The sequence below is a fragment of the Haliotis rufescens genome, unplaced genomic scaffold (assembly GCF_023055435.1).
Source record: "Haliotis rufescens isolate VD_foot unplaced genomic scaffold, xgHalRufe1.0.p SCAF_10, whole genome shotgun sequence".
Classification (NCBI taxonomy): Eukaryota; Metazoa; Mollusca; class Gastropoda; order Lepetellida; family Haliotidae; genus Haliotis; species Haliotis rufescens.
This window is the reverse complement of record NW_025963780.1, coordinates 28,292,211-28,307,716: the sequence shown is the minus strand read 5'-3', so window position 1 is coordinate 28,307,716 and position 15,506 is coordinate 28,292,211. Positions and strand designations below refer to the sequence as shown.

Genomic DNA, 15,506 nt, shown 5'->3' with positions numbered 1-15,506 from the left:
AATGTACCTTTACAGGAAAAATAAGTAAGCTTCAGGAATAATGAGCAGCTGGAATAGGGAAGTGCTGGAATAATGAGCTGCCGGAATAATGAGCTTCTGGAATAGTAAGCTTCTGGAATAATGAGCTGCTGGAATAATGAGCTGCCGGAATAATGAGCTTCTGGAATAGTAAGCTTCTGGAATAAGGAGCTGCTGGAATAGTAAGCTTCTGGAATAAGGAGCTGCTGGAATAATGAGATGCTGGAATAATGAGCTGCCGGAATAAGGAGCTGCTGGCATAGTAAGGTTCTGGAATAATGAGCTGCTGGAATAATGAGATGCTGGAATAATGAGCTGCCGGAATAATGAGCTGCTGGCATAGTAAGCTTCTGGAATAGTAAGCTTCTGGAATAAGTAGATGCTGGAATAATGAGCTGCTGGAATAATGAGCTGCCGGAATAATGAGCTGCTGTCATAGTAAGCTTCTGGAATAATGAGCTGCTGGAATAAGGATATGCTGGAATAAGGAGCTGCTGGAATTGTAAGCTTCTGGAATAATGAGCTGCTGGAATAATGAGCTGCCGGAATAATGAGCTGCTGTCATAGTAAGCTTCTGGAATAAGGATCTGCTGGAATAAGGAGCTGCTGGCATAGTAAGCTTCTGGAATAATGAGCTGCTGGAATAAGGAGCTTCTGGAATAGTAATCTTCTGGAATAAGGAGCCGCTGGAATGATGAGCTGCCGGAATAATGAGCTGCTGGCATAGTAAGCTTCTGGAATAATGAGCTGCAGGAATAATGAGATGCTGGATGAGGAGCTGCTGGAATAATGAGCTGCCGGAATAATGAGATGCTGGAATAATGAGATGCTGGATGAGGAGCTGCTGGAATAATGAGCTGCCGGAATAATGAGATGCTGGAATAAGGAGCTGCTGGAATAATGAGCTGCCGGAATAATGAGATGCTGGAATAATGAGATGCTGGATGAGGAGCTGCTGGAATAATGAGCTGCCGGAATAATGAGAGGCTGGAATAAGGAGCTGCTGGAATAATGAGCTGCCGGAATAATGAGCTGCTGTCATAGTAAGCTTCTGGAATAATGAGCTGCTGGAATAAGGATATGCTGGAATAAGGAGCTGCTGGAATAGTAAGCTTCTGGAATAATGAGCTGCTGGAATAATGAGCTGCTGGAATAATGAGCTGCTGTCATAGTAAGCTTCTGGAATAATGAGCTGCTGGCATAGTAAGCTTCTGGAATAATGAGCTGCTGGAATAATGAGCTGCTGGAATAAGGAGCTTCTGGAATAGTAATCTTCTGGAATAAGGAGCTGCTGGAATGATGAGCTGCCGGAATAATGAGCTGCTGGCATAGTAAGCTTCTGGAATAATGAGCTGCTGGAATAATGAGATGCTGGATGAGGAGCTGCTGGAATAATGAGCTGCCGGAATAATGAGATACTGGAATAAGGAGCTGCTGGAACAATGAGCTGCCGGAATAATGAGATGCTGGAATAAGGAGCTGCTGGAATAATGAGCTGCCGGAATAATGAGCTGCTGGATTAAGGAGCTGCTGGAATAATGAGCTGCTGGAATAATGAGCTGCTGGAATAATGAGCTGCCGGAATAATGAGCTTCTGGAATAGTAAGCTTCTGGAATAAGGAGCTGCTGGAATAGTAAGCTTCTGGAATAAGGAGCTGCCGGAATAATGAGATGCTGGAATAATGAGCTGCCGGAATAATGAGCTGCTGGCATAGTAAGGTTCTGGAATAAGGAGCTGCTGGAATAATGAGATGCTGGAATAATGAGCTGCCGGAATAATCAGCTGCTGGCATAGTAAGCTTCTGGAATAGTAAGCTTCTGGAATAAGTAGATGCTGGAATAATGAGCTACTGGAATAATGAGCTGCCGGAATAATGAGCTGCTGTCATAGTAAGCTTCTGGAATAAGGAGCTGCTGGAATAAGGATATGCTGGAATAAGGAGCTGCTGGAATAGTAATCTTCTGGAATAATGAGCTGCTGGAATAATGAGCTGCCGGAATAATGAGCTGCTGTCATAGTAAGCTTCTTGAATAAGGAGCTGCTGGAATAAGGAGCTGCTGGCATAGTAAGCTTCTGGAATAATGAGCTGCTGGAATAATGAGCTGTTGGAATAAGGAGCTTCTGGAATAGTAATCTTCTGGAATAAGGAGCTGCTGGAATGATGAGCTGCCGGAATAATGAGCTGCTGGCATAGTAAGCTTCTGGAATAATGAGCTGCTGGCATAATGAGATGCTGGATGAGGAGCTGCTGGAATAATGAGCTGCCGGAATAATGAGATGCTGGAATAAGGAGCTGCTGGAATAATGAGCTGCCGGAATAATGAGAGGCTGGAATAAGGAGCTGCTGGAATAATGAGCTGCCGGAATAATGAGCTGCTGTCATAGTAAGCTTCTGGAATAAGGAGCTGCTGGAATAAGGAGCTGCTGGAATAGTAAGCTTCTGGAATAATGAGCTTCTGGAATAATGAGCTGCCGGAATAATGAGCTGCTGTCATAGTAAGCTTCTGGAATAAGGAGCTGCTGGAATAAGGAGCTGCTGGCATAGTAAGCTTCTGGAATAAGGAGCTGCTGGAATAATGAGCTGCTGGAATAAGGAGCTTCTGGAATAGTAATCTTCTGGAATAAGGAGCTGCTGGAATGATGAGCTGCCGGAATAATGAGCTGCTGGCTCAGTAAGCTTCTGGAATAATGAGCTGCTGGAATAATGAGATGCTGGATGAGGAGCTGCTGGAATAATGAGCTGCCGGAATAATGAGATGCTGGAATAAGGAGCTGCTGGAATAATGAGCTGCCGGAATAATGAGATGCTGGAATAAGGAGCTGCTGGAATAATGAGCTGCCGGAATAATGAGATGCTGGAATAATGAGCTGCTGGAATAATGAGCTGCTGGAATAATGAGATGCTGGATGAGGAGCTGCTGGTATAATGAGCTGCCGGAATAATGAGATGCTGGATTAAGGAGCTGCTGGAATAAGGAGCTTCTGGAATAATGAGATGCTGGAATAAGGAGCTGCTGGAATAATGAGCTGCCTGAATAATGAGCTGCTGTCATAGTAAGCTTCTGGAATAATGAGCTGCCGGAATACTGAGCTGCTGGAATAATGAGCTGCCGGAATAATGAGCTGCTGGCTCAGTAAGCTTCTGGAATAATGAGCTGCTGGAATAATGAGCTGCTGGAATAAAGAGCTGCCGGAATAATGAGCCGCCGGAATAATGAGCTGCTGGAATAGTGAGCTACTGGAATAGTGAGCTACTGGAATAGTGAGCTGGTGAAATAATGAAACACGTCCCACGCCGTCATGGTACGATGAAACGTCAACGACGGTCTGTTAGTCTGAACAAGTGAAATAAGTGGTAGATAGTATGAGCAATGATGCTGATGACAGTCAGTCAGATGTAACTACCTTATCTTCAGACAAGCTGTGGGTACTGGGAGCCAATGACATACTGGAAATTCATCCTGATCCGGATTCCAAACAGGATAAAATCTTGATTCATCGCTAAACCACACTCGTCTCCAGTTTCTCAAATTCCAAGGTTGTAAGGTATGGCACCAACGCAAGCGTCGCTGTTGATGGATCAGTTGCAAAACAAAGTCGATAACCTCTCTTCTGGGTCGGATTCCAGCCTCGCGAAGATGGTTCCTGACAGTCTGGTCCGATATCCTCCTCAAACCAGGGATGCGTCCTGCAGTCTCCGTAGCTGTGACATTGCGATGACTTAGGTGGAACAGTCGAATGTAGCGATCTCGGACGGTCTGCAGTGGAATTGAACTGTGTATCGGTCACAAAGGCGGCAAATGGTGCTGAGGTGGACATTAAAGTAGCGTGCAACAGAAGACTGCGATTCCCCTCTTTGGATACGTCCTATGGCGAAGTTCCGATCGGCAGCACTGAGTCTCGGCATTTTCGTACTTGAAATATGTTGAGAATTGAATGACAAATTATTGGCTGATACTTACTTATAAAAATAGCCATTACCACGAGTTACGAATGCCATATACTTGCACGTGCATGTTGCTTTACTGTTTTCCTCCATGACATTTTTGAACAAGTGTGAAAACAATACCGTTTAAGACATTGCAAATGGACAATGGCATCGTTTCGACGCACCGTTTGTCGAATATCAGACCACCAACATTTTCCAATAACATATATCCAATTTATTTGCCGGAACGATTTTAGTCAGGCTCAATGAACTACATACTACCCGTGCGTTTCTTTTTTTGAAGAGTGTATACCACTCAAAAGAGGTTAAGGAACACCTGATTCTTTCCTATTACTATAGTTAATCTGTGATGGCAAAGGATCGGGTGTTCTTTCTTTGAGTAGTATATATTCAGCGAACATAGGCGTATCCCCTTAGCCATAAGCCCCCTCCGGACAGGACTCTGAATCCGCAGGACTATCTATTTATATGAACACAATATGCCATGTAGAAAGTGGTCAAATGTAACAAATGTTATATTTGGGATAACACATTCTAAGTAAAGTGCAGATTCTCGAGTCCCTACCGGGATTCGAACCCACACTGCCAGACTGAGGCACCTAATCGCCACCACACACCGAGACTTCCACAAAAATGAAAGTCCCACAACTGGTAGTCTAGATCACGTACTTTGTGTACCCTTCTGACAAGTGTTAATTGTACGTGATTAAGACTACCAGTTGTCGGACTTTCATTTTCATTTCACGGCTATTCGTGCCGATTGCTGAGGCCACCGCAGCACCAACAACTACATCGACGATAAAGGACAGCCGTCCGACTTCCTGCACTTGTGTAAGTGACAGCGCGTGCCCCCGCACCGGCCACTCAGTCAGGTTGTGCGTTCTGTCACGTGCTCACTAACATGTACCCTTTCGATCGTTATAAGCAATAAGTGAAGGGAAGCGGCCGTTCAATCCCTCTTGATGGATGTGAGCTCATTGCCGTCTTGGTGTTGTCTCTGCCACCATAGACCATATATATATAATAGGTGTAAAAGGCAAACTAGCAGCGAAAGGTGTATAAATCAGTGAAGACCAGTTGTTCGCGAAAAATGTAAAGACACGGATAATTTGATTTATTTATAATCGGTCTTGACATGCTTGAGCTTGTAAAAAGTGAGTGAGTGATTTTGGTTTGACGCCGCTTTTAACAGTATTCCTGTCATATCACGGCGTGTCAGCTTAATGTAGGAGGAAATCCCGATGTGATGCAGGTCTCAGACGTTTACCACTTTGGTGAAACCCACGAGCACGGGTATGATGCTGACAAACCTAGAAGCATAATCGGGCGAATCGGGAATCGAACCCACAATGTTAGGTTTCTGGCGAGTTTCAGCGCCTTAGACGACTGGGCTACCCGCGTACACTTCCGTCCACGTTTGTAACAGGAAGCAGTGGGGTAGGCAAATAGGTAGTGCGTCTTTTGTCTCGTCGATGACCAAGGTTGGATTCCAACTTGTTCCTCGCAGTAATAGAGCAAGGATATTACTAAAAGTCCACCTCACTCTCAATAACCGGCAAATGTACATATATTTTGCATATTCGCCTGCCCTCGTATGCAAATATTCGAGTCTGGACAAAACAATCCAGTGATTAATATCATGAGCATCGACCCACGCAAGTGGTTTGTTTGTTTGTTTGTTGTTTCACGCCGCACTCAGCAATATTCCAGCTATATGACGGCGGTCTGTAAATAATCGAGTCTGAACCAGACAATCCAATGACTGACATCATGAGCATCGATCCACGCATTTGGGATACGATGGCATGCATCAACCAAGTCAGCGAGTCTGACCACCCTATCCCGTTAGTCGCCTCTTACGACAAGCATAGTCGTCTATTCTACCCTGGATCTTCACGGGTCTGGGATTTAAGATTGGATTATTGTGCAACACATAAAGGAAAAGGTTCCAAATTGAGTGTTCACCATCTAAAGGTCAGTAACATTATAACAAATACATCTGATATAGCAATGAAAGTAGGTAATCTGTAGCTGAATATACCTTATAATTGTGTATTAATAGTTCACAAAATTTCAAGGACAACAAGAGAACACTATAGTTCTGATAATGTTGAGGGCATTACAACGAAATCTCCCTATGCATAAGTTGCATACTACAAGCTACAGAAACCAGATAATGTTCATTTGCTAGTACTTTAACACTCTGTTTCATGTTTAGGAACACTATCAAATACATTTGACAATACGTTGACAACGGCGTAATGTTATGGTTCTTCTGATACATAATCTGACCATGATCATACTGATCGTTTTTATTATAGCTCACTATCAGTAACTACCTGTGTTTTGTAAGACCATGGGTAGAATGGTCAATAACCGGTAAATATGGAACTAAGAAATGTTCTGTGACTTGCCTATGACAATCTGTGACTTGCCTATGCATGTATTTGTGACAGCCGCCACCGGTTAAGCAGGACACGCTGACCTTTCCGCCAACACCTGGTATCATCATTATTTTAAAGTGATTCATAAACACGTACATTTGGTATAGTTGGAATCGTACAATTGACTCTTCCTTATAATCATGATTGTGTATGGGTCCCAATATGTCGGATATTAATATCAAGATAGAGATGTCCCAAAAGGTAGCATATCGTCATTAACTTTATTTAGTATTTAAATGGATAGTCTATCAACAGTTTTAAATGACGCTGTTGGTGGGTCATTGTTTATGGATTATTATAATGTAATCTGACGAGTTAAAATTATAGACACTATTGAGACAGTTGAAGAGACGTATCAGTACATCAATGACTGGTGAATACCTAACGACTTGAACATTTTCAAAATGAAAACCTAATTGCTTTTGAACAGCCAATATTAACCATATAGTGAAAAAAATATCAAGCTGGCACTCCAATTACGTTTGTGAAGGAGGCCAAGTTCCTAGATGTATCATATGACCATCATCTCACGTTTCTGCTTCATATTAAAATAATCATAAAATATGGTTTCAAATTCAAGGTTGGGAGGGGTCCATTCAGCCTTTCATTTGTACGTATCATATAGCCTTTCTAAACTGGGCTATGATGGAGTCATAAAAGTACCCATAATGTACCTCATTCTATTCATCCTCAAGTTAACAGACACTGTGTTGGATCTTTCAGAACATCTCTTATTAACATTCAGTACACTGAGGCCTACACAGTGAGTCATACAGCATAGAACTGCGTTTTAATGCTCTTCGTGACGACCTTTACGAATAAGAATTCATATCTTATTCCATCTCCTGGCATAAGAATAACCTTATTTACAGACGGACTCAGAACGATAAAATCAAGATTGTCAGATAACAACTCCATTTTCAGAAAACCAAATGCCAGTTAACAGTTCCGAAATTAGTCAATACCCAGTCTCGGCAAGCATAGTCGCCTCTTACGACAAGCATAGTCGCCTTTTACGGCAATCATGGGTTGCTGAACATGCCGTAAAAGGCGACTATGCTTGTCGTAAGAGGCGACTAACGGGATCGGGTGGTTAGGCTCGCTTACTTGGTTGATACATGTCATCGATCCCAACTGCGAGGATCGATGCTCATGATGTCAGTCACTGGATTGTCTGGTCCAGACTCGATTATTTACAGACCGCCGTCATATAGCTGGAATATTTAAAATAGTTTAATTGTATCGGACCTAATTAGTGTCATTGGTGAGCTAAAGCTGGAAATGTCCTCCACACGACATCGTCTCCAAACTTGTGTTGTCGAGAGGTTTGTTGTCAGAAAGAACGGAGTGGAACGTTTGAAAGAAAATGGCTGCCAGTGCTTGCAACCTTTAACTGAATAAGGTTTCTTTCATGCAAGTCACGTACAGTGATTTTGTCTCAAGTTATGCCTTGAAAGCTGACCACTAAAGACGTTTTATTGTTTCCCTGGGGGTCTAATAGACAGATTAAAACAATGAAAGCAATTATTTTTATTTCATGAAATATGATACTTTGTTTTTCAATACATGTATGTATGTCGATTCTTTTGTTCAGCAAGTCCACAAAATACCAAAATCGTGAACAGGTGTAAGGTAGTTCATGACAATATGAAATTAGAGAAGAAAACGAAATATGAAAAACACCCACAAAAAACACCGCCCACACAACACACACAAGAGCTTACAAAAAAATTATGTATTTATTTTGTGATACTGCAATAGTTTTGAGAGTGTATTTATTAGAACTGTAATCAACTAGTGTCCTGTCCAGTTTCATGGTCAGAATCGAACCGCCAATTGTTGGTTCGAAGTTCACATTCGTGCCGTCTTAATTTGACTTCTTAATTGGGGTTAATTGGGATATAAACATCTTTAAGTTTTCATTTCAAAGGTTTCGAAGGGGTATTCGTTATCAATAAGTTTGATTTGAAACCTATTGCATGAAGTATCAAACTTGAAAACGGTGCGTCGGTGCGACGTTGTAAGTTAACAAGACCTACGCGCTATTTCATATTGCTTTTTGAGCGAAAGTTGGGATTGAAATCGTTCGTATATCGGTACTTTCTAAGAAATTATTTCTTTTGTAGTCAAGCCGTTGGCAGACCAATGAGAATGTAGATTTTACAAATATCGACACTGTTGTTTGTTTATTATGACGACTGATACGGTGTTCGAGCTATCCCACGGCAGTCTGCATATAATCGAGGACAGAGTAGACATGACGGAGACTGGAAATCTTTTATTGTAAATATTTGATTTACCTGTTAATCCAATTTCTTCACTTAATGGCGATTTTTAAGAAGATACATATTTTTTTTGAAGCCACTGTAGAGATCCAATGTTCATGGTATCAAATCATATGTTTCCCCAGTTATATTAAGCCTGGATGATTTACATGATCATATAATCTGTTATATTGGTGACATCAACATTTATATAAACCTAACCGAGAACGAGTCGTTTCAACATGATCCCGTGAGAGGACTGGTCATCTGCATGCTTGTCGTCAAATCCGTGTAAAAGGTTTCGGTTGGCCAGTCTCTGTGGCGACCCGTGAAGATTCCGGGGTAGACTAGGTCTTCAGCAACCCATGCATGCGCAAAAGGCGACTATGCTTGTCGTAAAAGGCGACTAACGGGATCGGGTGGTCAGGCTCGCTGACTTGGTGTATGCATGTCATCGATCCCAACTGCGTGGATCGATGTTCATGATGTCAATCACTAGGGTTGTGTGGTCCAGACTCGTTTATTTGCAGACCGCCGTCATATAGCTGGAATATTGCTGAGTGCGGCGTTAAACAACAAAGCAACCAACCAACTCTGTGGCAATGTCGTCGGTCGGGGCTCATAATATCAATCACTGGATTGTCTGGTCCAGATTATATGTTTTTACAGGCCGCCGTCATATAGCTGGAATGTTGCCGATTTCGACGTTAAACAAACAAACAAACAAACAAACAAACAAACACAATAATCATAATGCGGGAAGAACAGATGCAATGTTTGAACATTATCGCTTGCCGATGGACCCCTCAAGACTGCTGATGCGGCGTTAAGCAACACTTACTCATTCACTTGCCTTAAGAGACACGCTATGTTTCTTTGCATGCCGTGTGAGCAGGGACAAAAGAACCTCCCAGGAAGCAAGCTTGTCTTGTAGCCCACACATCCAGCTTCAGTGCACATAAACCCCGCCGCGATAACCTGATATCTGACCGGTGCATCATAACCCACACCACCACTAATGACCAACGTGTGTCAGCATGTAACGAATCACTCTATTAGCCTGCTGCTGTTATTCCATGAGTCACATACTTGTATTTCATTCTTGACGTCTTTATTTATTAAATACTGGACAAATCCCATCCACAGTTATACTCGACCATCAGTTCACCTGCTGACTTCTTTTATGACACACTGCCGGATCAACCCGGTCTGGGAGTACTGATCGCCTTTAATATTGTTAATTTATTGAGATGTTTGGATCTCATTTTAAGACAATGATATATAGGGTCATACAATTAACTCACGCCAGACGGGTGATTGGAGATAACGATTTGAACAATGACTATATCTCCAGGGTCGGCTCGGAGTCAGTATACTGTATCTGAGTGGGGTATTCATTATTAACTGCGGCATGGTATCTCAGTTGGCTAGCACTATCAATCGGCATCAGTCCGATCCAGTACAAGCAGCCAAACACACACACGTGCATGTACATTGCCATATAGATGCAATAGTTTTGGACGCGATGTTAAATCCCATGTCACCTCCCCTCTAACTCAACGACCTCCTACTCCACCAACTCCTCCACAACCTTCTACTCCACCACCTCCTCCATCACCATCTCGAACACCTCCTACTCCACAACCTCCTCCTCCACCACCTTCTACTCCACCACCTCCTACTCCACCACCTCCTACTCCACCACCCACTCCACCATCTTCTTCTCCACCACCTCCTACTCCACCACCTCCTACTCCACCACCTCCTCCACCACCATCTTCTTCTCCACAACCTCCTACTCCACCACCTCTTACTCCACCACCTCCTACTCCACCACCTCCTCCACCACCTTCTACTCCACCACGTCCTACTCCACCAGCTCCTACTCCACAACCTGCTCCACCACCTTCTACTCCACCACCTCCTTCACCATCTCCTACTCCACCACCTTCTACACCACCAACTCCTACTCCACCACCTTCTACTCCACCACCTTCTACTCCACCACCTCCTCCACCATCTCCTACTCCACCAAGTCCTCCTCCAACACCTCATACTCCACCACCTCCTCCAACACCTTCTACTCCACACCACCTCCTCCACTACCTTCTACTCCACCACCTCCCACTCCACCACCTTCTACTCCACCACCTCCTACTCCACCACCTTCTACTCCACCACCTCCTCCACCATCTCCTACTCCACCACCTTCTACTCCACCACCTCCTCCACCATCTCCTACTCCACCACCTTCTACACCACCACCTCCTCCACCATCTCCTACTCCACCACCTTCTACACCACCAACTCCTACTCCACCACCTTCTACTCCACCACCTTCTAACCCAACACCTTCTCCACCATCTCCTACTCCACCACCTCCTACTCCACCAAGTCCACCTCCAACACCTCATACTCCACCACCTCCTCCATCACCTTCTACTCCACACTACCTCTTACTCCACCACCTCCTCCACCACCTTCTACTCCACCTCCTTCTACTCGACCACCTTCTACTCCACACCACCTCCTACTCCACCACCTCCTACTCCACCACCTCCTACACCACCACCTCCTACACCACCACCTTCTACTCCACCACCTCCTACACCACCACCTTCTACTCCACCACCTTCTACTCCACCACCTCCTCCACCATCTCCTACTCCACCAAGTCCTCCTCCAACACCTCATTCTCCACCACCTCCTCCAACACCTTCTACTCCACACCACCTCCTCCACTACCTTCTACTCCACCACCTCCCACTCCACCACCTTCTACTCCACCACCTCCTACTCCACCACCTCCTACTCCACCACCTTCTACTCCACCACCTCCTCCACCATCTCCTACTCGACCACCTTCTACACCACCAACTCCTACTCCACCACCTTCTACTCCACCACCTCCTCCACCATCTCCTACTCCACCACCTTCTACACCACCAACTCCTACTCCACCACCTTCTACTCCACCACCTTCTAACCCAACACCTTCTCCACCATCTCCTACTCCACCACCTCCTACTCCACCAAGTCCACCTCCAACACCTCATACTCCACCACCTCCTCCATCACCTTCTACTCCACACTACATGTACCTCTTACTCCACCAACACCTCCACCACCTTCTACTCCACCTCCTTCTACTCGACCACCTTCTACTCCACACCACCTCCTACTCCACCACCTTCTACTCCACCACCTCCTACACCACCACCTCCTACTCCACCATCTCCTACTCCACCACCTCCTACTCCACCACCTCCTACTCCACCACCTCCTACACCACCACCTCCTACTCCACCACCTCCTACACCACCACCTCCTACTCCACCACCTCCTACACCACCACCTCCTACTCCACCACCTCCTACTCCACCACCTCCTACACCACCACCTCCTACTCCACCACCTCCTACACCACCACCTCCTACTCCACCACCTCCTACTCCACCACCTCCTACACCACCACCTTCTACTCCACCACCTCCTACACCACCACCTTCTACTCCACCACCTTCTACTCCACCACCTCCTACACCACCACCTCCTACTCCACCACCTCCACCACTACCTTCTACTCCACCACCTCCCACTCCACCACCTTCTACTCCACCACCTTCTACTCCACCACCTTCTACTCCACCACCTTCTACTCCACCACCTCCTACACCACCACCTTCTACTCCACCACCTTCTACTCGACCACCTTCTACTCCACACCACCTCCTACTCCACCACCTTCTACACCACCACCTCCTACTCCACCACCTCCTACTCCACCACCTCCTACACCACCACCTTCTACTCCACCACCTCCTACACCACCACCTTCTACTCCACCACCTTCTACTCCACCACCTCCTACACCACCACCTCCTACTCCACCACCTCCACCACTACCTTCTACTCCACCACCTCCCACTCCACCACCTTCTACTCCACCACCTTCTACTCCACCACCTTCTACTCCACCACCTTCTACTCCACCACCTCCTACTCCACCACCTCCTACACCACCACCTTCTACTCCACCACCTCCTACACCACCACCTTCTACTCCACCACCTTCTACTCCACCACCTCCTACACCACCACCTGCTACTCCACCACCTCCACCACTACCTTCTACTCCACCACCTCCCACTCCACCACCTTCTACTCCACCACCTTCTACTCCACCACCTTCTACTCCACCACCTTCTACTCCACCACCTCCTACTCCACCACCTCCCACTCCACCACCTTCTACTCCACCACCTCCCACTCCACCACCTCCCACTCCACCACCTTCTACTCCACCACCTTCTACTCCACCACCTTCTACTCCACCACCTTCTACTCCACCACCTCCTACTCCACCACTTCCTACTCAACCACCTTCTACTCCACCACCTCCTCCACAACCTTCTACTCCACCACCTCCTCCATCACCATCTCGAACACCTCCTACTCCACAACCTCCTCCTCCACCACCTTCTACTCCACCACCTCCTACTCCACCACCTCCTACTCCACCACCCACTCCACCATCTTCTTCTCCACCACCTCCTACTCCACCACCTCCTACTCCACCACCTCCTCCACCACCATCTTCTTCTCCACAACCTCCTACTCCACAACCTCTTACTCCACCACCTCCTACTCCACCACCTCCTCCACCACCTTCTACTCCACCACGTCCTACTCCACCAGCTCCTACTCCACAACCTGCTCCACCACCTTCTACTCCACCACCTCCTTCACCATCTCCTACTCCACCACCTTCTACACCACCAACTCCTACTCCACCACCTTCTACTCCACCACCTTCTACTCCACCACCTCCTCCACCATCTCCTACTCCACCAAGTCCTCCTCCACCACCTCATACTCCACCACCTCCTCCAACACCTTCTACTCCAGAACCACCTCCTCCACTACCTTCTACTCCACCACCTCCCACTCCACCACCTTCTACTCCACCACCTCCTACTCCACCACCTTCTACTCCACCACCTCCTCCACCATCTCCTACTCCACCACCTTCTACTCCACCACCTCCTCCACCATCTCCTACTCCACCACCTTCTACACCACCACCTCCTCCACCATCTCCTACTCCACCACCTTCTACACCACCAACTCCTACTCCACCACCTTCTACTCCACCACCTTCTAACCCAACACCTTCTCCACCATCTCCTACTCCACCACCTCCTACTCCACCAAGTCCACCTCCAACACCTCATACTCCACCACCTCCTCCATCACCTTCTACTCCACACTACCTCTTACTCCACCACCTCCTCCACCACCTTCTACTCCACCTCCTTCTACTCGACCACCTTCTACTCCACACCACCTCCTACTCCACCACCTCCTACTCCACCACCTCCTACACCACCACCTCCTACACCACCACCTTCTACTCCACCACCTCCTACACCACCACCTTCTACTCCACCACCTTCTACTCCACCACCTCCTCCACCATCTCCTACTCCACCAAGTCCTCCTCCAACACCTCATTCTCCACCACCTCCTCCAACACCTTCTACTCCACACCACCTCCTCCACTACCTTCTACTCCACCACCTCCCACTCCACCACCTTCTACTCCACCACCTCCTACTCCACCACCTCCTACTCCACCACCTTCTACTCCACCACCTCCTCCACCATCTCCTACTCGACCACCTTCTACACCACCAACTCCTACTCCACCACCTTCTACTCCACCACCTCCTCCACCATCTCCTACTCCACCACCTTCTACACCACCAACTCCTACTCCACCACCTTCTACTCCACCACCTTCTAACCCAACACCTTCTCCACCATCTCCTACTCCACCACCTCCTACTCCACCAAGTCCACCTCCAACACCTCATACTCCACCACCTCCTCCATCACCTTCTACTCCACACTACATGTACCTCTTACTCCACCAACTCCTCCACCACCTTCTACTCCACCTCCTTCTACTCGACCACCTTCTACTCCACACCACCTCCTACTCCACCACCTTCTACTCCACCACCTCCTACACCACCACCTCCTACTCCACCATCTCCTACTCCACCACCTCCTACTCCACCACCTCCTACTCCACCACCTCCTACACCACCACCTCCTACTCCACCACCTCCTACACCACCACCTCCTACTCCACCACCTCCTACACCACCACCTCCTACTCCACCACCTCCTACTCCACCACCTCCTACACCACCACCTCCTACTCCACCACCTCCTACACCACCACCTCCTACTCCACCACCTCCTACTCCACCACCTCCTACACCACCACCTTCTACTCCACCACCTCCTACACCACCACCTTCTACTCCACCACCTTCTACTCCACCACCTCCTACACCACCACCTCCTACTCCACCACCTCCACCACTACCTTCTACTCCACCACCTCCCACTCCACCACCTTCTACTCCACCACCTTCTACTCCACCACCTTCTACTCCACCACCTTCTACTCCACCACCTCCTACTCCACCACCTCCCACTCCACCACCTTCTACTCCACCACCTCCCACTCCACCACCTCCCACTCCACCAACTTCTACTCCACCACCTCTTACACCACCTCCTACACCACCACCTTCTACTCCACCACCTTCTACTCCACCACCTCCTACACCACCACCTTCTACTCCAACACCCCCTACTCCACCACCTCCTACACCACCACCTTCTACTCCACCACCTCCTCCACCACCACCTCCACCACGACCTTCTACTCCAACACCTTCTACTCCAACACCTCCTATTCCAACACCTCCTACTCCACCACCTCTTACTCCACCACCTCCTACTCTACCAACTTC

At 47.2% G+C, this 15,506-nt stretch overlaps 2 protein-coding genes across 2 annotated transcripts; both read right to left on the bottom strand.

The window, feature by feature from the left end:
- Positions 1–1,056: 1,056 nt before the first annotated feature.
- LOC125374643 (extensin-1-like) lies at positions 1,057–11,751 on the bottom strand. The gene is made up of 3 exons (XM_048385767.1): positions 11,705–11,751; positions 2,812–2,985; positions 1,057–1,660 (listed from the first exon to the last, which is right to left on the bottom strand). The coding sequence occupies exons 1-3, from the start codon at positions 11,749–11,751 to the stop codon at positions 1,057–1,059; spliced, it is 825 nt and encodes a 274-aa protein (XP_048241724.1).
- Positions 11,752–11,954: 203 nt separating this feature from the next.
- Positions 11,955–14,909, bottom strand: LOC125374642 (acanthoscurrin-2-like; the record flags this gene model as incomplete). Its single annotated transcript, XM_048385762.1, has 2 exons — positions 11,955–12,011; positions 14,778–14,909. Coding segments are annotated over 2 exons (189 nt in total), but the record flags the coding sequence as incomplete, so codon positions are not given.
- Positions 14,910–15,506: the final 597 nt, after the last annotated feature.

What these genes read in the sequence shown, in the direction of transcription:
- LOC125374643 (XM_048385767.1), bottom strand. Translation starts at nt 11,751, where the DNA reads ATGGAGGAGGTGGTGGAGTATGAGGTGTTGGAGGTGGACTTGGTGGA. An exon ending in TTGGAGGTGGACTTGGTGGA is followed by an intron (nt 2,986 to 11,704) that starts GTAGGAGGTGGT and finishes TCCTTATTCCAG; the next exon opens with CAGCTCCTTAATCCAGCATC. An exon ending in TCCAGCATCTCATTATTCCG is followed by an intron (nt 1,661 to 2,811) that starts GCAGCTCATTAT and finishes TCCTTATTCCAG; the next exon opens with AAGCTTACTATTCCAGCAGC.